The 21,708-nt window shown below is 36.4% G+C and overlaps 1 protein-coding gene across 2 annotated transcripts; it reads left to right on the top strand.

The window, feature by feature from the left end:
* Positions 1-381: 381 nt before the first annotated feature.
* On the top strand, positions 382-21,621 carry LOC113062187 (heat shock factor protein 1-like). Of its 2 annotated transcripts, XM_026231835.1 has the most exons (14): positions 382-507; positions 996-1,104; positions 1,676-1,812; positions 5,006-5,130; positions 10,141-10,216; positions 11,004-11,065; positions 11,248-11,335; positions 11,429-11,562; positions 12,458-12,688; positions 14,908-14,985; positions 15,669-15,774; positions 15,981-16,028; positions 16,488-16,554; positions 19,757-21,621. In XM_026231835.1, exons 1-14 carry the CDS (start codon positions 382-384, stop codon positions 19,951-19,953), a joined length of 1,584 nt encoding a protein of 527 aa, XP_026087620.1. In that variant the 3' UTR covers positions 19,954-21,621. The 2 variants fall into 2 exon arrangements, with proteins under 2 accessions (XP_026087620.1, XP_026087622.1); XM_026231837.1 differs by lacking the exon at positions 14,908-14,985 and having other exon boundaries at positions 19,757-19,953.
* Positions 21,622-21,708: the final 87 nt, after the last annotated feature.

The raw sequence follows: 21,708 nt of genomic DNA, 5'->3' as shown, positions 1-21,708 counted from the left end.
AAACAAACAAGATTGACATTGTATGTGTTTTTATTTGTGTGTTTAGTGTGTAAGCTCCTTAAAAAAGTGGATGTCTTTAAACACGCGTCGCGGTGGCGTCATCAGGTCGCGACTCTTCTAAGCGCTGTTTGTTTCTACGCAGTTTCTACGCTGTGCGGGTTTAATGGAAATTTCCTCTAATTCTGATTTATCGAAAACACTTATTCAAATTCATTCCATATTATATATCGCTTTCTAAATGGGATCCGGACAGTCCGAGGGGGAAAGATAATCAGATTAGTTTCTGTTTTCGTTCAGCTACACTTTGAGAGTGTAACGTTACCTCTGCTCTTTATCACAGAGGTGTAAATATCGTCAGAAACAATCACTAAACTATCCGTGATGGAGTATCAAAGCGTGGGGCCCGGAGGTATGGTGGTCTCGGGCAATAATGTACCTGCGTTTCTGACCAAACTGTGGACGCTGGTGGAGGATCCGGACACAGACCCGCTGATCTGCTGGAGTCCCGTGAGTTTAGAGTCTGATCGAGGGTTCAGAGCTGGATTAGAGTTAGATTCATCTGTGATCAGCTCTAGCCTAGGCCTGAACCAGCACGTCCTAAAATAACCTCTGATTTGCACATAAACCTGAATTTACTGTAGTTTTTACCTTGTGTTAGAAATGGGCCTGTTGATATTTGGGATAAAGGGGCCTGAACAGATTTGCCTTATTAGATTCAGTCGTCATAAATCAGATTAGACTTGAACCAGTGGCACAAAATAAACTGATAAGAAAGTGTAACCTGAAGTATTGAATTAATAGTATCCGTCACTTGTCTAAATCAGGAGTTTGGCTGGTGCTTGGGTTTTAATTTTATCTTACCATCAGGAAAAGCTAAATCTCTGTTCGAATTTCAGAATGAACTGAAGCCGATTTGAATCTTTTGGCATCTTGTCTGTTGTGGATGTGTTTGTCCACTAAACCTCCTGTTTTCATCACTTCTGATGTGTTTGCAGAGCGGGAACAGCTTCCATGTGTTTGACCAGGGCAGGTTTTCCAAAGAGGTTCTGCCGAAATATTTTAAGCACAACAACATGGCCAGTTTTGTTCGCCAGCTTAATATGTGTAAGTATAAGAAAATTCTATCAGCTATGTAATAAACCTAATTGATCACCCAACAAGATGTTTACAATCAATCTCAATTTAGTTTTTTTCTGAGCACTTTGCTAAGATCATTTATTCTCTTTCTCTAATATAATAGTTTTTCTATTTTATGTTTAACTGTATTTTTTAATCGTAAATGTATATATATATATATTTTTAAGTGTACTACACTCCATGGTATCTTAAAGTGCATTTGTAAATAAATTTTGAATCGATTATGCGCAATATTTATGATGTTATGCGTATTAATTATTTTTATGTCATGTATGTTTAGAATAAATGTTTAGGTTATAAAATATTTCGATTTGTCTTTTGTTGGAAAATGCAAAAATGTGAATGAAAATCATTAATTATTTCTATAGCTTCAAAAGCAGTATTTTATTATGTTCATCTAAAATTGTCTATAATTGATGATAATAGAACATTTTATTTATAGAGCTTCATTTAAGGTGCCTATTTTAGATGCTTTATTCTTTATCTGTATAAAAAACTTTGAAGCCGAATATATAACACGTTAATATATTTCTCTTAGATGGCTTCCGGAAAGTTGTCCACATTGAGCAGGGTGGGCTGGTAAAACCAGAGAAAGACGATACAGAATTCCAGCATCCATATTTCATCCGCGGACAGGAGAATCTGCTGGAGAATATCAAGAGGAAAGTCACAACGGTAGGTAGAAACTCATCTTCCTGATGGCCTGCCTTTGCTGGAACATCTGAGAATATATGAACTGAGTGTTTATGAGATATCTGCAGCAGTGACCTTGAGTTTGAATGAGGTCCAGGTTTTTATAGTTAGTTGGTGTTTCAGAGAGGCTTTTCGATTCAGAGCAGCTATACAGTCAAGCTGAAGTTCATTTAGGACATAGTCGTGATGTCAGACCACTAATGTGGACTGAATTGTTCTGGGTTTTTGGGGATACCCTGCTATTCATGTTTGGCTGTGAAACCTGCAGTGTTTCACTTATAAATGAACATTTGCCAGAGTTACATTCTCCCACAGGGAAAAACATAATAAGCAGAGGCTTTCCAGCATTATGTGTAGCTTCTAATGTAGGGGTGTAACTAGCAGGAAAGGCTTTATATTGTTTTGTTTTGTTTATGTACACTTGAAGGATTTTACTGATATATTGTTAGCATTTTTGATATGATCATGTGCATCTAGTCAGTAGATCTGGTTCGGGGATTACCGCTAAATCGCCATCACCTGCTTTCAAATGGAGCGGCATTTAATAGACAGAGCCGTAGATCACTGACAAGCTACGTGATATCGCGTTCATATTGGGTATTCATCAAAGGCGATAATGAACGCGATATTGCATAGCTTGTCAGTGATCCACAGCTCTGTCTATTAAATGGCGCTCCATTTGAAAGCAGGTTATGTAGCGGTAATCACGGAACCAGATTTACTGACTTGATGCGCATGATCATATCATTAGATATATCGCCCAGCCCTACAACATATTTTCTTTTAACATTTACTACATTTGCTGTTGTGTCTCATTCTGCTGTCTAAATAGTGTTGCACGGTGCAACGATACTTCAAAGGTATCGCGATTCTCGGAAATGAAAAAACTTCACGATTCCTAAATTTATTAGTATCGATACTTCAAAGAATGACTGCGTTCCAGATTTGTAAGACACGTTTCATGTTGGTGTGTGCAACGCACGCTTCCAGTGCCTCCTTATGGACCTCCCTATGGATGTTTTTCTCCTTATACACGCAGCAAAAAAGCACTACAGCGAGATGGCTGCATTAGTGGCTTTACTAAACTGATTTGGCTTTACTAAAATGTGTGCATAATTGCATTAAATAGGTTAAATAAGTTGTTCAGATGAACAAAGGTTTTCTTGTATAATTAACATTTTAATTGTTTAGTCAGACAGTTCATATATAATATTCACATTAATCGGGGGTTAAACGTGGAGTTATGTTCTGTATGCTAAATATGAAAACGAGCATATCTGCACAGCACCTATAACTGCGCTTTGTATCTGCTGATTGCTGATCGAGATTTACATGCTTGGCTCACAGACCCTGTAGACTCATTCATTACGTTCATAAACGAGATGTATCAGTTCATTCGACTCGTTCACGAATGAGAAAATCTCTCGATCTCGTTCAACAAAGCACATGCTCCGTCACATCTTGAGTAACTCTTTGACAGGATGAAACCGTTCACAGAGCTGTTCACGAGCTGCACATGCACTGCTAATAGTGCCGAGCTTGCGCGCTGCTGTGGAGGGAGGAACTTCAGTGAACGAGAAATGAGAAAATAAATGTTACTTTATTTGCGGGCTGGGGCGGGCCAAATAATTTCATAAAAGCTGGACCCGCGGGTTGGAAAAAAACCCGACCCGCGCATCACTAGGCTGCATGTGCGAGCACAAGTGATACTGTGGCCGTCGGTCCAAGACTGGTAGAAAAAGATGATGCTCAATAAAGATGATGCTCATTAAAGCTCACTGGCTGAGTTTTCTCCTCTGAAAGAAAAGGTTGCACAACTGACAGAATAAGTTGCAATTTCTGAGATATTGCTGCTAAATTTTATTTGCTTTTTTTAAAACCTTGAATTAAATTGCTTAAATTGATATTATTTATCTTTTTACATTTAATCTTCTGAGTTCAGAAACATTGTTTAATATAATCGCTGTTCATATTTTTATTCAAAGTTCAGAGACAAGATAAATTTATTACTCTAATGTTTCTTATGATAACTGAGATAATTCTGCTAAATTTATTCTTTCTTTACCTTGAATGTCATTGCTCTAATTTATTTTTATATTTTTATATTTCATATTTTGTTCAAATGTTTAATATATCTGCTGTTCATATGTTCATTTATTAGTGTGTTATATGATTAGAATGTTGTCCCGGTTTTAAAATAAAGCACAGCAATGATATTTGAGAGTGTATTTTCCCTTTTCAGGAAAAGTATCGAAAAAGTATCGAAATCGCAATTCTTGACTAGGTATCGGTATCGAAACAATAATTTTGGTATCGTGACAACACTATGTCTAAATAGTGTTCCTGTAGCTCAAGTGGTAGAGCATTGCGTTATCCAGCACAAGGTTGGGGGTTCGATTCCCCGGGAACACATGATATGTAAAAATGTATAGCCTGAATGCACTAAGTCGCTCTGGATAAAAGCGTCTGCTAAATGCATAAATTAAATTTTTAAATTATAATTTAAATAATGGTCAGAAATCATTGGATTAATTATAAATCAGTGTATTTTATTCGACCGACACCCCTAATGTGTAACAGTCAGAAATAAAATGGAAATCTGCAAATAATATGTAAATGCATAATGTAACATGCCATAATGTAGAGCATAAATGTCTTTGTGCATATAAATTAATTCTAGTAATAAATTAATGATTATGTATTTCCATTCAGAAATTGTGCAGATTTCTCAGTGCACACATTCTGGTGATGGGTAACCAGATCAAGTTTTTTTTGAGTTTGTGATGGTTTCCATGTGCTCTGCTAGGTTTCCTCAGGCCACTTTGATTCCCGGTGTCCCTCTTATTCACGTTGGCTCAGTGCCAGATTGTGATGATCAGCAGGTCTGAGAGGAAGCCAGCTGGAGACATGTGGATTAGAGGCCGATGTTGTGGGGCACTTAATCTGGCGTCACTCTGATGCTCCATTGATGGAACTTTCCAACCCTCCAATTTATAGTCTTTCCTCTCCTGCTCTGTCCAAATGTCCAGCTCGGGGTGGAAATCGAACCGTTAGCATGTGCTTTCCACTACGTGCGGTTCAGAAATGGGTCACGACAGACTCGACTCACCCAATCATGCGATCACACACACTTCTCAGTTCGTATCCTTGACTTTTTCATTGTGTCCATCTGCAGGTGTCAAATATTAAACACGAAGACTTAAAGCTGAGCACTGAAGAAATGTCTAAAATGATCACAGATGTCCAGTTCATGAAGGGCAAGCAGGAGTCGATGGACTCCAAAATCAGCACCCTCAAACAGTAAGTCACAATTCATTTAGTTTTGGCCAAAACATTTGTCTACCATTTCATCTCCTGGTTCTGGATTAATTTAGTCTAAACCGGCTTTCATATAGTTACTGAACCTACTGGGAAAAGTTTAGCTGATGTAATAGTTGGCCTGTTGCCTGCCAAGAATTTAGTCCTTATTTATGGAATTAAAACAGTTTTATGTGTTAAAATTATATATATATATATATATATATATATATATATATATATATATATATATATATATATATATATATATATATATATATATATAAAAAAAGTGTTTTCTGCATTGTATCTGTGTATGTTTAGCCAATAGGCTTCCAAAGTATGTAGTAAGAACTGTGAGTGGATGTTATTTATTATTATTTGTTTTACAAAATGGGTTACAAATTCAAATCTGTGTCATTTTAATATTGAAATACTATAATAGTTTCTATTAACGGTTAATTTTTTAAAAATTATTTACATTTTAATTTTAGTTTTAGTCTAAAGTTTCTGTTTGGTGTCTAAACTGGCTTTCGTGTAGTCTCTAAACCTACTGGGAAAAGTGTGAGTATTTAATACATAAAATAATATTTTTTGCATTGTATTTGTGTACTTATGTCCAATAGACGTCCATAGTAAGTTCAGAACTGTCAGTGCATCTTATTTATTTATTTATCAAGTCACCTTTATTAATTTATTTAATTATACACACTGAGGTGCAAATTCAGATCATTGTTGTCTCAGCATCAGTGAGTTATTTTTTATATATATATATATATATATATATATATATATATATATATATATATATATATATATATTAAAAAAAATCTGTTTTTATATGATATCAATAGCAGTTTACAGTGTAATGCTGAAGACATGAATGTGGGTTAATCTCTTTGTGACCCCCTGCTAGTCATGGCTCTAAAACGGACGGCTGTCCTCTCACCAGTGTGATGTGGTTCGGCAGCTGCTCTCAGCTTGTCGCTCTCACAGCTGGATGGGTCTGTAGGGTTCGTCATGTGTTTGTGACACACACACACACATACACATGTTTACCTAGCTATATAATTTAGGACATTACATAGACTTCTATTGTTTTTATATACAGATAATTATACATTTTTTAGCCCAAGCCCAACCCTACTCCTCAGAGAAAACGTTCTGCGTCTTTAGATTTTCAAAAAAACTTTATTTTTATACTTTCCAATTTTGTCAGGTTTTGCAAAATTTTTGGTAGAAATTTGTCCCCAAAATATAAACACACACACACACAAAAAAAAACGAACAGTGGTCCTTTGGTACACACCGGCAGAATATTATGAAAGATGTCTGCTTGGACGTGTCACCCCTGCAATAACTTTTTTAGTCCTCTGAATATGTGACCGATTTCTGAAATCACCCCCCAAAAATATCTTTTTTTAAATAATTTAACACCAGTCAGTCTATTATTCTGACACCTAAGGTGTGTTTTAAGTTTGAATTCAAGTCCGTGAATGTAATGTGTTTTCAGAATGGGTGCTGTAGTTAATGTATTAACATGTGAAATTAAGATAATTTTCCAAATATTAAAATAACATTTAAATTATAAATACAATTGAAATTACTTATTATTTATTAAATAATATTTTCTATTATTTAAAATAAATCTGTATTTTATTTCTGTGTTTTCCCCGTCTTGTATTTAACACATTTAATACATTAGCAAAGGTGTGTATTTTTAATAGATATGCAGCCAACATATAGAAAAATGATAGAATAATGCTAATTCATAATGGCTAATTTATTGATCAATCAAGTTATAATTAAAGTTCAGTGTGGAATAGCATCAGACAGTAAAATATACTGTTGGTGATTCTATTTTGTTTGTAAAAATTATTTTCTTGCCTTTCACACCAAATTCACTGATTTCAGAATTTAGTTAGTTTTTTGAAAGTCTGTTTTGGCGTGTGAAGGAGATTTTGAAATAGATTTGAATCTCTGAGTCTGAATGGAGATTTGGGAGAGGTCTGATCACCCTGCTTACAGGAATCCACATCTGTCCCATAAACCCCCGTCTCATCTGCTGAGGGGTGAGCAGGGGAAGGGCACTTGATCGGAGGAGGGGACTCTTAAAAAGCTTCTTCCTGCACTTTGCTCTTTTACAGATGAGCAATGCTGGGTTATAATGCAGTCCTCTCATAATCTCTGTCTCTTATACTTGATCTACAGGGAGTCAGAGAGATGAATGTTAGACACACATGATGTCACTCAAGTCAAGTATTCCTGATACTTTTCACTGAAAAAAAAAACCCTAGAGTTACTTGGAAATAATTTTGACATCGAAATTGCTTGTACATTTTCTTTTTTTCTTTTTTTTTATTAAGTTATGGGTTTAAAAAAAAAAGTGTTTTACAGTGTTAAACATGAAAAAATTGCTTTTTATAGTGTGTTCATGTAGATTTTATATCTACATTTTTATATAAAATAATGATCATTTACTTAATGAGGTCAACGCATTGTTTAATTTATATTATATCATTATTTTTTTTAAGAAAAAACTTACATATTATTCTTATTACATATAAAGTTATATTTTGATGGACTGATGGTGATAATAAATAGGTCTCTAATGAAAAGATTATTTTTTTTTTAATTAGTTTTTCATTTATTTATAATTATGTACTTTTTTTTTTTTTTTTTTTTTTAACTTAAATGGGTCATGAACTGAGAAATCAAATATGCCGGCGCAACATCGTGATGTTTATCGGCCCAACCTTACATGGCACAATGAATCTCTTATTCACTCTTAATTTCTTCTTTACTTCTTGTGTACAGAACTCAAGTTGATCACTGCATTCATGACCACATTTGATGAAAAAGTCCAGTTCGAACTCATGGCAATTCGTACATATTTTATGAGTTGGCTTATTCATATGATTTGTTCGACCTCAATTTGTGCTAAATCATGTGTATTTTATGAGTTGCACGATTTGTATGAATTTGTAGAAATGACCTACACCTAAACTCAGCCCTAAACTTACCCCGTCACTGGGGTCTAGACAAATAGTACAAAATCGTACGAGTGAGGTCATATGAATTCGTACAAATAAGCCACCTCATAAAATACATACGAATTGGTCGTTGATCATACTAACATTATTAGTGCACCTATGGAAGCATTATCAAATAATAAAAAAATGCATTTCATGACCCCTTTAACAACTACTGATTATTAATGAGCAACTAATTAGGAGATTACAGAGTCAAAATTTGTAGCTAATAGTCATTTAATCATGAGAATTGGTCCCCAAACTAAAGTTTCCTATATTTTGTGCTTCCTAAGCAGATCTTTCAGGCAACGCAGCTGTGCTTATGAAAGCACCATGCAGTTGTTTGTGTAGTACTTTTAACATTTTTGGACTCTTGTCCATGATTTCAAATGTTCTTTAACCTGTACTGCAACAACTAATTGATAAAATCGATTATTATCGATAATGAAAATCATCGACAGTGATTCTCATTATCGATTAGTCTGTCTGCCCACAGTGTACATACAACTGCAGCCGGTCGCATCAAATTACAGAACTGAATAACGCATTTCTATGGACAAAATGCATCTACAAATATTGAAAGAAACAGAATGAGCTTTTTTCTGCAGAGCATTACTGTGATTTTATTCGTCTTTACTACCCTATTGTTTTATTTTTGATCTAGAGATTTAAACTATATTCATTATATAGACTACAGTGATTAACAAATGTATTAAATGTTTTTAACCAATTTTGTAAGGTTTGTGTCACTGCTGCTCTTAACTAACAGTATTGGTAATTACCAAAATAATTTTTAAGCTTTCTGTATTGGTTAGACCTCCAATGTTTAAGCTTTTTAGTAACAGTAGTAAGCTATTTCGAATGCTATAATATAATTATTTTAGTGATTATGACATACTTTTCCTGCAGGAAAACCTAAACCTTTTTTTGTAGTAGGCTATGTACATTCTGCTGAACAATAGTAATACATATCTGGCAAATACTTGTCTTTAAACTAAACCGGACTTTGACGGGTTGACGTACCTTTACAGTTCTGTGTATGTGATGTGACGCTAGTTTTACTCCAATCAAACGGTCAAATGCTCATGAAGTGACTGTCAGAGTAGTTCTGGAGATGTTGTTCATGTGTTCACGTCCTTATTTAGTGAGACAGCAGACACTGAAATCACCACAAGCATCACGCGCACTTCAGTGTGTGTTAATAAACGGAGGCGCGCTTCTGCTCCATTCATTAATAGAGACACGCAGAACATGCAGGATTTATATTTAAATAGACTGTTCCGGCTTAATATTTACAGATATTCATCCATATTGGGATTTGTTGTAAGTGCAATGACCTATTTTTGATTAATTAATTCATAATTTGGCAAATTTCCGTGCCATTCCGCGTTAAACTGTAAATTCCGTTTTTATGACTGGATTCCACGATTCCACGCGTTTTCTGCATCATGGAAATCATAGGGCCCTAGTTGTGGTATGCCAGCTCTATCTTGCAATGGACACACACCACTACGTTCTCTTTACGTTTGCCCGCACCCTCAAATCAAAACACTGCTGACTCCTTGCAGTATGCGATTTTGGACGCAGCGCTCGTCGTCTTCCGCTTTGTGGGTGACGTAAACGCGTTGTGTCACATTAAAAAATCATTGCGAAAGAACCTGACGTGAGATTTAAAATAAATTAAAAGAGGCTTCGAGTCAGAGGAAAACATAGGGGTTTAAATCCGATTAATCGAAAAATAATCGGCCAACTAATCGATTTTCAGAATAATCTGTAGTTGCAGCCCTAACAGTGATGTTCTGTTTTTTTTTTCTTGCGGTTTTTCCCTTTTTATCAGTGTCAAGGGAGCAGAGTTTAAGAGAAGCAGGCCTTACTGAGTCACCCTGAATAAAACAACCGCCCCAGAGTTCAGTCCTGATACTTTCTAACAGAACTCGTTGTCTGAAACTTTATTTTTCATCTTTCTGTCTCTCTTCCGCAGTGAGAATGAGGCTCTCTGGAGGGAAGTTGCCACTTTGAGACAGAAACATGTTCAACAGCAGAAAGTCGTCAATAAGGTGAAATCAGTAAACTTTCTCCTGCTTTCAGAGTGACGCATACATTTGTTGGTAAAAAAAAGTGTTGCAACAAAGACTTTGCAGTTGAAAGTTCATCCATTCCAGCCTCACAGACAGCCTTATCAGTTTCAATTCTACATGAACTGGCAGAAGCATCATATTTTACTTCCAAAACATGACAGATGTGAATTGGTTCATTTTGTTTCACCAGTGGATTCTCTGGAGTGAATGGGTGCCGTCAGAATGAGAGTCCAAACAGCTGATAAAAACATTTCAATAATCCGAACCACTCCAGTCATGTAACAGTCCTTTATCCATAAAATCATTGAAAAAGTTTTCTCATCTGAATCAGGAGAGATATATGCACAAAGAAAACTGCTTAAAACAGTTCTGAACAAATATGTAGGTGGATTTTGATGTGAAAGGGCAACAAGAGATTGACTTTTTCACTACAGAAAGCATCGTTATAGATTTTTGCCAGTGATGGTTTGAAGGTAAAATGCTTTTTTAGAATTTGTTTCTTATAAACACAAAGCTTTTCACTTCACAAAGGACTGGAGTGGTGCGGATAACTTGTAGATTATTGTGATGTTTTTATCAGCTGTTTGGACTCTCATTCTGATGGCACCCATTCACTGCAGAGGATCCACTCATAATGCTAAGTTTCACCAAATCTGTTCTGTGAAGAAAGATACTAACCTACATCAATATTTTAGTTAGTTTTTAATGTAAATAGAAGATGTTATTCTTCGATTGTCTTGACTGATTTTACCTTTTGTTTCCACAGCTCATTCAGTTCTTGATCACACTGGCACGATCCAACAGAGTCCTGGGAGTGAAACGAAAGATGCAAGTCAATCTCATCTATCCACATTGATAGCTTGCTATTTAACTGTAGTGTGGTACAGTATGTGAAAAGTTGTTAGCTGTGATTGTTGTCCGTTATAACGTTTTACTTCTTCTGTTGTGCCCTTTATTTTATGGGGGATTTTTTTCTCTTTCTTTCTTTCTTTCTCTGTGTTTGTTCACAGGCCTCTGATGTTGAATGACGGCAGCTCCACACACTCCCTGCCCAAATACTCTCGGCAGTACTCGCTCGAGTCATCTCCTGCTCTCTCTGTGAGTACTGCACGATTATATCTCAAATTCTGAGCTGAATTTTCCAGTGATTTCCAGATTTGTTAAGTGTAAAGTATGTTTTCCTGTGTGTAGCCCTCCTCTACAGCTTTCACAGGAACGGGTGTCTTCAATTCTGAATCGCTTGTCAAGACGGGGCCAATCATCTCTGATATCACTGAACTGGCGCAGTCCAACCCTGTTGCCACAGAGGAGTGGATTGAAGACAGGCAAGTTTCAGAAAATGGGGCACATTTCACCACCAAATCAAAAGAATGTATTTGAGAAATGTGCTGATTTGTCATAAAAACAAAAGTTAAAAGTCCTGAAATCTCCAGGGTGTGTGTATTTAAATGTGTGTGTGTATATATGTATATATGTATGTATGTATGTGTATATGTATGTGTATATATATATATATATATATATATATATATATATATATATATATATATATATATATATATATATATATATACACGTGTTTGTATGTGTAATATATATATATATATAGAGAGAGAGAGAGAGAGAGAGAGATTTGCGCCATGATGAACACCATAGTGAATACACAAATCTGGATGGCTGTTTAAATATATTTTAGAAAGTAGCACAGCTGCTTTATTTATTGGGTTTCCAGAGTGACGGCTGCAGTTTAGCGCCATCTGCTGTCAGAGAGTGAATGTTTTTTGTTTTTTTTCATTCAGCACCTCATGTGTTCCCCCCATAGTCTGTATAAAAACAGGTTCCCCCATGTGCTTCTCATGCATGATTGTTTACATCAGAGCGCGTCTTTCAAGCAGCATACAGCAGAGTTGTGTATTTTGACCAGTTGATGGGAATAGTATTCTTAAAATGCAGTCCAAATTCGGAATAATTTGTAATATATAATTATTCACAGTATTTACAAGTGCCCACAATAACAATATCGTGCATATTCATTACCCTGATCTATTGCATTACTGAATACCGGCACATACTTAGTCAGAAGGGGATCTATGACTTCTTGAAGCACTTCTTTTAGGACCTTAGATGTATTAGTGTCTAAAATATATGTTGTTGGTTTAGATAATTTAACACGTTTATAAGTCTTGAAGCTGTCTTGACACCTCTTTTTTTTTATCACAGAACAAGTCCATTGGTCCACGTGAAGGAGGAGCCCTCTAGCCCTGCCCACAGTCCTGAGGAGGAGGAGGAGGTGTGTCCTGTGGAAGTGGAAGTGGGATCAGGTGTACCTGTGGACACGCCCCTTTCCCCTATAACCTTCATCAACTCCATCCTCCAGGAGAGCGAGCCCGTCACCGCCCCGACCCCGCCTCCCAACGACCAGAAGTGTCTGAGCTTGGCCTGCTTGGACAAGTGAGTTTTACCAACAAATATACATCCGTTTAGGACAAACAAACCTACTGCTCTGTGCTCCATTTACGTTCAAAGTCTTCCCTTAACGAGTAACACTATTCCTATAGTTCCCTTTCTTTCTGTGATCCTCTAATGGTTCATCCAAAAATAAAAGTTCTGTCACCGTTAGCTAACTGATTTGTTTTCTGTACAGCACAAAACCGATCCTGCTCATTTCAGTACAATGAAAGTGGATGGTGACTGCTTTTATTGGCACATTCATTATGCATGTGAGAATTTTTATTTAAAGGTTACATAACATACACAGTTTCACCTAATTGCGTGTTAATCTTGAATACCTATAGAGTAGTACTGCATCCTTCATATATCCAAAATGTCTTTAGTTTTATCATATTTATAAAAGGAAAAAACTGCTTTCCGATTCTCTCTGGAAAAAGCCGAGCTCCTGGAGGCGTGCCATGGGCTGAGCTATAATACTGATGTTTCTCTGTCATTCTTCTAAATTATTTTTTTAAACTTTGGTCTGTTCTCACACAAAATGATCATATGGTTTCTAAAGAATGAACTTAATACACTACTTATGACACCGTATGGTGCTTTTTTGTTTAGTCTGAGAGATGTTTTCACTAACTAAAACTAAATATAAAAAAATATTAAATATAATTTTTAAATTCAGCTAGTTGCCAAGGCAACATTTCTCATTTAAGTTAACTTTAAGTACTAAAAATATATAAAATAAAATCTTATAAAATACAATAAATACAATAAAATTACTAAACTAATGTGAAAACAAAATATAAAAATAATACCGGATTCAAAATATTGATTAAAAACTATGCAAGAATATCAATGATTCTAAAATAACCGTTTTGTCTGTTGTCTGGGTTCATATGATGCTTTTTTTAAAGAACATTATTTGTGTATTTGGTGTAACAGAATGATTTGAAATGCTTTAATGTTCAAAAAACACATTATTTTTCAAATACTTTATATTATTGTAGGTCCTCTATGCCCCACCTCCTTCAAACACATTAGTTTCTGCAAAGTCCCTCCTTCCGACAAGCGGAAGGCCAAATAAAGTGCTTTGCTTTCACCTAGATACACACAGCATCTCCCTGACATGGCTGCTTCAATGCTAACTGTGTTACTGAAACCAAGCCTTTTTTTGTTTGCATGAACATTTGGGAAGAATTACACAAATATTTCCACATAGTGACATAGACGTGGGGGCGTGTTTGAATGAGCCGTTTTAGGGGGGGCGTGTCAAAGTCTTAACTTTGATAAAGAATACCTCTTTGGATTTGAGACTTTAGTCTCTACAACTTTACAGATTTTCTTTATGCACCCAAGAGTTTGTAACACTCCAAAGAGAAAGGAAAAATTGAAATCGCATCATATGACCCCCTTTAAAGCTTGAAAGCTATGGTCACCATCCACTTTAGTTGTGTGGAAAAGAGCATTGTCTGCTCTTTTTGAATTTTGTACAAAACAATTATGTGTACTAAATGATGTGGGTAAGTTTTTAATGACAGGATTTTCATTTCTAGGTGAACTATCCATTTCCACATCAACCAGAAAAGTTTAAAAACTAATGAGCAGGTCCTTTTTTTTTTTTTATTAAATGTCCCAGGAGAATCAATGGTATGAACTAATTTTTCAGCTGCACTTATTGTGCTATTTGGATGCTCTGTTTAGACTGGCAGACTGGCATAGTGAGTAATACTGATACTTTTCCAGATACTCATGTGAGCCAATGCATTATTTCATATTCAAGTCATCTCATGGCCCCTATGGTGCTACATTTGGGGCTCTTTTATTTTTTTAGTAATTTAACTTTAAGATAATGTGTACTTGATTGTTGTTTCATACATGAATGAAACCTATGACGTGAATACACAAAATCACACTGTTAATTGGACTAATATGTAGTATGTGGCTCATTTTTACGGATTGGTACGTTAACATTAAACTGTTTAAAAATATTTAAGAAAATATATTGAGGTTTGTCCAAGAACACCAACTTTTATAACCATTCAGCAATGTCTGGTGGCTTCAAAACACCTGGACTTCAATAAAAACCCAATTCAGAATGATCTATACATTTTCTCTAGTTTCCGTTCCACCCAAAACAGAAAGATTTTTGACTGTGGCAGAGGCCTGTTGATGTGTGTAGCACCCCCTGCTGTCTCCAGTGCCATGTTGTGCTTCTTTCTTTTCAGTTATCCTCAGATGTGTGAGATCTCTCGCCTTTTCTCCAGCTTCTCCACCTCGTCTCTACACCTCAGGCCTCATTCCGGGTTAGCATTTCAGTCGGCCGATCCGTCCCCAGAACGCCTGACGCTGTGCTTAATCACATAGACGTTAACCACGCTTAGCTTGTCTTGTCAAGTTAAATTTATTTCTAGAGCACGTTTAAAAACAACAGTAGTTGACCAGTCTCATTCAGTAATTTCTGCCGCAGTATACCTGAGAAACGCTGAATGCTTATTGGTCATCGGTGGACTCAGGTGTGCTCGAGGTTGTAGAAAGTGAAAATAGCGTGTTTGGGAGCTCTTGAGCTTAATTTGACAAGTGCAACCCCATTATCGCACAATTTATTATGTCTAGCGGGAAGAAAGTATGGAGTGTGGCACAGCATTTAAACTAAGCGCTTGTTTTGTGCTCTCATTGAAACCTCCATTTACCCAATCCCCCTTTGACCCCTGTTCCCCTCCTACCTCTGATTGGATATTGATGTGATGAGGTCAGCAGCTCCGCCTGCCTCTGTGACATCATCACAGTTTTGATCTTTCTGGGGACCGGCCTCTCTCCCGTTTTATAGGAAATGCTTCCTGTTATTGCTGAAGTGAAATTGCAGATTTTTATTGGCTGCTTTTGTAGAAGTAATCATTAAATTAGAGTGGTTTTTGGAGAGTGGAACTGGCTGGTTTGTGTGTGGTGTTTGAGAGGGGATTTTCTTTGCTTTCTCTTTCTAAAACAGGGCTGAACTAAGTGATCATCTAGAGACCATTGACTCTGGATTAGACAACCTTCAGCAGATCCTCAATGCTCAGTCCATTAACTTCGACGCCTCGCCTTTCTTTGATGTAAATACTGTTTCAGTCTTCAACACCATATACAAGAACTAAGTGAAATTTGTTTTATTTTTTAAATAAAAACTAAAATTTATATTTTATTGTTGTCAATAATTGTATTTTTTGTGTGCACTTCATGCATGCATGAATGTATAAATGCTGTAAAGTTAAACATTTAAAAAATGTACTGTTGAATAATGTATGGTTGTGATTCACAGATTTTCACATCGTCTTCTGTAGATGTGGATCTGGACAGCCTGGCTAGTGTAAGTTTAATTCATTTATTAATGATTTTTTCTTTTGTAATTTATACAATTATTTATATAGTTATTTCAGCTATAATTCTGTATATAGAATATATAAAACGCAGAGATAACACTAAGAAAGCAGACTGCTAGTGTGATTTCAGTGTCTAAATGGCTTCATGAGATCCACGGCTCACAGAATGAACAGTATGCAAAGACTTCAAACCTGTCTGATCTGTTTATATCAGAAAATATTTGACATAGTTTCAAATGAGAGATGTTTATCAGATCGCTAGAAGTAAAGGTGGTTGAACTGCAGATTGCTTTAGGGTTAATACCTGTTCATGTAGTTTACTTTCTCTTTGCGTAAAAGCATCAGTTGTGTGGGAAGTAAGGTTAACATCTTCATTTTTTTCAGTCGTGGCAAGCACTCCATAAATCTGAGTCTTAGTTCATCATACATCTGTGGTCTCTTTACAGATCCAGGACCTTCTGTCACCTGAACCTGTGAAAGAAACTGAATCGGATGCAGACACTGAAGATTCAGGTATTTAGGGTGCTTGAAAATACAAATTTTGATTTAAAATGCAAAGACATACACTGTTAATAAATAAATAAACCCAAAAATGTATAGAAAGAAACTACACATGGTTGCCACCAATTTACTGTAAAAATATGGCAGCAATATTTCAGAAGTCAGGACTTTATTGACAAGTATGTTTACACACACAGAAAATGCATTTGTCCTATCAGTGCAGAAGAAAATGCAGACAAAGTGCAAACACACATGATAGTGCAGGCATCCATAGCAATTACACATAAGGATAAAATAAAACACTAATATAAGAAAAGCCGAAAATTTAATAATGCAATATAATACAGAAATATAGAGAAAAAAACAATTGTTTTAATAATTGTAGTGATATGTTATTTACAAGTGTACAATTTTCTGATTCTATGTAATTAATGTGTCAGTTATAATGGGCAGTATAAAGTGATAAAAGTTTTAATTGTTCATGCTGAATATAGTCTGCAGGAAGGAAAACTGTTCTTGTGCCTGGCTGTTCTAGGGGTTGATGCTCTGTAGCGCTGACCATAGGGCAACAGTTGAAAGAGAAGGTGGGCTGGATGTGTGGGGTCACTTTTTTTTTTATCACGCTGGATGTGTAAAGATTTTGGAGTTTAGGCAGTGGGAAACCAGTATTTTTCGAAGGAGTCCTGACTGTCCGTTGTAGTCTCTTGATGCCTGATTTGATAGCTGAGCAAATTTAGACCAATATGGATGAACGCAGGATGGACTCAGTGATGGCTGATTTGAACTTTATCAGCAGATCCTGTGGCAGGTTGTATTTCCTCATTTAGGGAAGGAAGTACAGCCTCTGCTGGGCCTTTATTTCAATGGAGTCTATGTGAGTGTCCCAATTCAGGTCCGGAGAGATGATGGTGCCCAGGAGAGTTTCTCTACTGCAGCCACAGTGCTGTTCAAGATGGTGAGTGGGGGGAGTGCAGGGGGGTTTCTCCTGAAGTCCACTATCATCTCCACTGTTTAATGCGTGTTGAGCTCCAGGTTATTATAACTGCACCAGTCAGCCAGCTCTTTAAAGGTCACATATTGTACACCTTTCTGGAATTTTATTGTAGGTTTTGATGTCCTTAAGAATATATATATTTGCGATATAAGTACCAAAAACCATATCAGTATATTTGTACAGCTCATTTCTCAGGAGGTCTGCTAAGAGCAGGTCGATTTTGACCGGTCTGATTAATATTCATGAGCCTCTCTCCTGATTGGCCTGTTGTTTCCTGAGTGATGCATGGCCAGGCCAACCACAGGTAACTAGGGTCAGCCGCCATCACAGCACTAGCTGGAGGCAGCAAAACAAAGGGGAAACTGGAGATGGCCCATTCAAACCAGCACAGATTCGGCTACGTAAGGAGCTTAAAATATCATCTTGTTGTGATGTTGGATGCCAGAATCGACGTAATACAGCCTCAAATTAGAAATGTGATCGCATATCTGCTGCCACTGTCAGGCAAAAAAAAACAAAAAAAAAAAACAATGAGAGCTGTGGTTAAACCTGATAAAATGAGTGGACTGGACAGAAACGATCATCAAAAAATGCTTGTGTTTGCAGCGCACACTTATTAGAAAAGGTTCAATAAAGTATTGTCTTTTGTTGTTATGGACGAGTCTACAGATTTCTTGCCATATGTTTCTTGCATCTTGTACGAAAAAATATCTTTGTGCATGTGTGTTAAACAACAAACTGATGATTTATATGTAATTGTATATACATTGTTGTGATTATTTGCGGCTGGAACAATAATGTAGCTGTAAAATTAGTTGCATGCTACATTTGAAACATACATATGAATGTTCATCAAACGCTAGGCAGTTAACGTGCCTAGCGTTTTCGACTCGTACATTGCACGTCACACCCTGATGTCACGTGTCTTTACGGGCCCTTTACGGGTTGTGTGTGAACGCACGTGTAAAATCTAGGCGACCCGGCAACTTTTGGCGGGACACATCACCCGTGTATTTTCCGGAATCGCAGTGTGAAAGGGGCTCTAGTCTTCTGTTATTTTCTTCCACACAGACCGTAAATGCAGGTTGAATAGCAAGAGAGGGGAGGAGGGGGGATGCAGAAGGTGTTGGTTTATGTGTGAAGTGCAGATCAGAGCGGGTGGGTGGGGGGGTGAGACTGTGCTTTTCAAACCAGCAGTAGAATACATTCAGATCATCAGCCAGTTGTTGACTCTCTGTAGACTGTGGGGCTGGTGTCTTGTACTTGTTCCTCAGACCAGGCCATACTGACACTGGGTCGTTGGTTGAAAACTGTGTTTTTAGGTAATCATGTATAGCTTTTTTAGCCACTCTTCATTTCCTTTTTTAGTATGTTTCTGGCCTTGTTGTACAAGACTTTGTCCCCACTTCTATAAGCATCCTCTTTGGCACAATGAAGTAGTTATTTTTTTTCCCCAGTTAACTCTGGTTTATCATTGAGTGATAGGAATGACCTGGTAGCAATGCCCATATCCTCACTGGTATATGAAGCTCATCCATATTGGTGGCTGCAGCTTTAAAAACCATTCGTTTTGTTAAGAAGGGAATGGACATTCGCAAGATGAACGCTTGGGAGCACGGTTCAGAGCTTAAACGGCAACGCTGCACCTCGGAATAGAATGTCCAACACGTCTGAATAATCAAAGGCAAAATATTTTTTGGGATGTATTGGTTATTGTTAAGGAGTTTGTCTCTGGTAAAACTTATAGAAGAAGGAGACTAAACACATAACAAGCAAACAAAAACAGCCAGCCATCTTTAGGTTTTACACATTGAAATTAAATTTACTGTAAAAAAAAAATAGTAGTATTTATATTCCATCAAAATGTATAACTTTTATTTTTTTAGCTGCACAATATATTAACCACCATAATAATACAGGTAGTAAAAGAGACACATGATTAACTAGTTTGCCACAAGAAGCATAAGATGTAATTAAGAAGGTCATTTTTCATTCCAAAATCTCTGACAGTATTTTAAAGTTTTTCAACATATATAGTAAGGAAACATGCTGTTAACAAATGAACAGTTTTTTTTACTAACCATTTTTCACAGTCTTTTACTGTTAAAAGTAAAAAAATACAAAATATAAACGTTTTTGCAGTTGCAGTCTTTTGATATTTTTTGGGTGTTAAAGGTGTGTAGTTTTTATGCAACTAATCTGACCAAATGGTGTTTTCAGGCAAGCAGCTGGTTCAGTACATGTCTCAGCCCGTGATTCTTCCGGATCCCGTCAGCACTGAAACCAGTTCCAGCGACCTGCCCATCCTTCTGGAACTCGAGGGCGACTCGTATTTCGGGTCAGAACCAGCTGAAGACCCGACCATCTCCCTTCTTAACTTCCAGTCCCCCGTCCCTGAAGACCCCAAACTATCATAGAGAGAGCAGCTTTCTAAAGGGATTTATATCTGTGTGGGTTTTTAAAAATGTTATTCTCTGCTTTTTATTTTTGGTCATTTAAGACATCAGGGCTAGCCATTCGATTTTTACTCTGGTAATTCCCTTCACAATGAACCTGGGAAAAATCTCTAAAAAATCAGTACAAAGAATTCAGTATTCCTTCAAAACCCTCTATTATGGAGTTGAAACATCAAAATTAACTTTTATTTCTTGGCTCAGTAGTTTCCTTGTTGTGGCAGTTATAAAACCTTAAACTAAGAGTGTAATGCTACAGATGGAATCCTAAATTTATCGTCCACGCTTTGTGTGCTTATCATTTATTTAGCTTGATTGGATTTGCACCAATACTTTTAGATCTATGCTAATTGATTGTCTTGGAGTCTGTCACCACTGCAAAACCTCATGCATTTTCCGGCTCTTTTGGTTGTCATGTATCTAATTATGTTTATATTATGTATAAAAACCACCAGGTTGTTGTATTCGACACCCAGGTCTCATAAGTATGCCACGTAGTCATCTTCCAGAAGATTTTCTTTGCAGTATATGGTACAGTGGTTAAATATCGATAGCCAGAAAATGCAGTTGGTTTAATCTGACAGACATGAAACAAGCATCAAAAATCAATGTTGTGTAAATCTGTCCAGCATCCCACTAACTGTCTTCAAAACCGTAGCTGTTACTCATCATATAATGTCTGATTTTGGTTAGTTATGATGAGTATGGGTATGGGTTAAAGGTGCATATTTAGAGATTTTAATGAAATCTTTTGTACAAATATTAATAATCTTTTGCCGTTTAAAGTTCTAACAAGCAGGACAGCCAATGATGCTGTATATAGGATTTATGTTCGAATATATAAGTAGAGAGTCTGTGCATTTGTTTTGATGAAACAAATTAATTTCAGACTTTGAAAACACATTCAACAGGGATGAATTACACAATAGGTGTAATATAAGGCAGGTCATTTATGCATTGATAATAGGTGTATCGGATGATCTGATTGAAAAATTTGTGCAATAATTCAACTCTTAACCAACTTTGACAGCAACACATTGGTTCATTTTTTCCCCTTGTTTTTTTTGTTTAGCAAAAGGAACTAGAAAATATAATAGGTGAATCTTATTAAGACAGTGTTGGCATATTTAACCTCAAAATCTAGGGGAAAAATTTTTTTTTTAAAGAGAACAAAAAGCCACATTTTTGGCCACTTGTGGATGATTCCCTCACACTTCCAGGGTCCTAAAAATCGGCTTCATTATCCTTTAGCAAAATGTAAAATAATATACAATTAAAATATATATTTTTCTCATGATTTGGGTAAAATGCGACCTGGACCTTTTTGTGAGATTCACATGTAAATTGGATACCAAAAAAAAAATAAAATAAAGATTTTTGGTGCAACTTCTACACATGCTTTGCCCTATAGACTTCTATCGTTCAATGCATGTTTATTTTTGGATGGTCAGCGCAGTAGAGGAACTTGGGGAGGAATGTCACCATTTGATGGTTCTAGTCATTTTCAGTCACATTTTAGTCATTGGATGACTCCTAGCCAGAGAGACTAATATTAGGCATAAATTATTTTATTACGCATGTGAACAACACTTTGTGTATTGATATGTTTCAAATAAAATGTTTTTAAAAGTATTTGGAAGTAGTTTGGCTTTTTATTTCCCTTGCTTTAACCTGCTGAACCAAGCTTTTGCTTCCATTCGGGTTTTCATAGTAGTTTTC

The sequence above is a fragment of the Carassius auratus genome, chromosome 44 (assembly GCF_003368295.1).
Source record: "Carassius auratus strain Wakin chromosome 44, ASM336829v1, whole genome shotgun sequence".
Classification (NCBI taxonomy): Eukaryota; Metazoa; Chordata; class Actinopteri; order Cypriniformes; family Cyprinidae; genus Carassius; species Carassius auratus.
Note: the sequence above shows the minus strand (reverse complement) of the source record. Positions and strands in the feature narration are given on the sequence as shown.

What these genes read in the sequence shown, in the direction of transcription:
- LOC113062187 (XM_026231835.1), top strand. Translation starts at nt 382, where the DNA reads ATGGAGTATCAAAGCGTGGGGCCCGGAGGTATGGTGGTCTCGGGCAAT. An exon ending in AGTCATCTCCTGCTCTCTCT is followed by an intron (nt 11,336 to 11,428) that starts GTGAGTACTGCA and finishes TCCTGTGTGTAG; the next exon opens with CCCTCCTCTACAGCTTTCAC. An exon ending in GAGGAGTGGATTGAAGACAG is followed by an intron (nt 11,563 to 12,457) that starts GCAAGTTTCAGA and finishes TTTTTATCACAG; the next exon opens with AACAAGTCCATTGGTCCACG.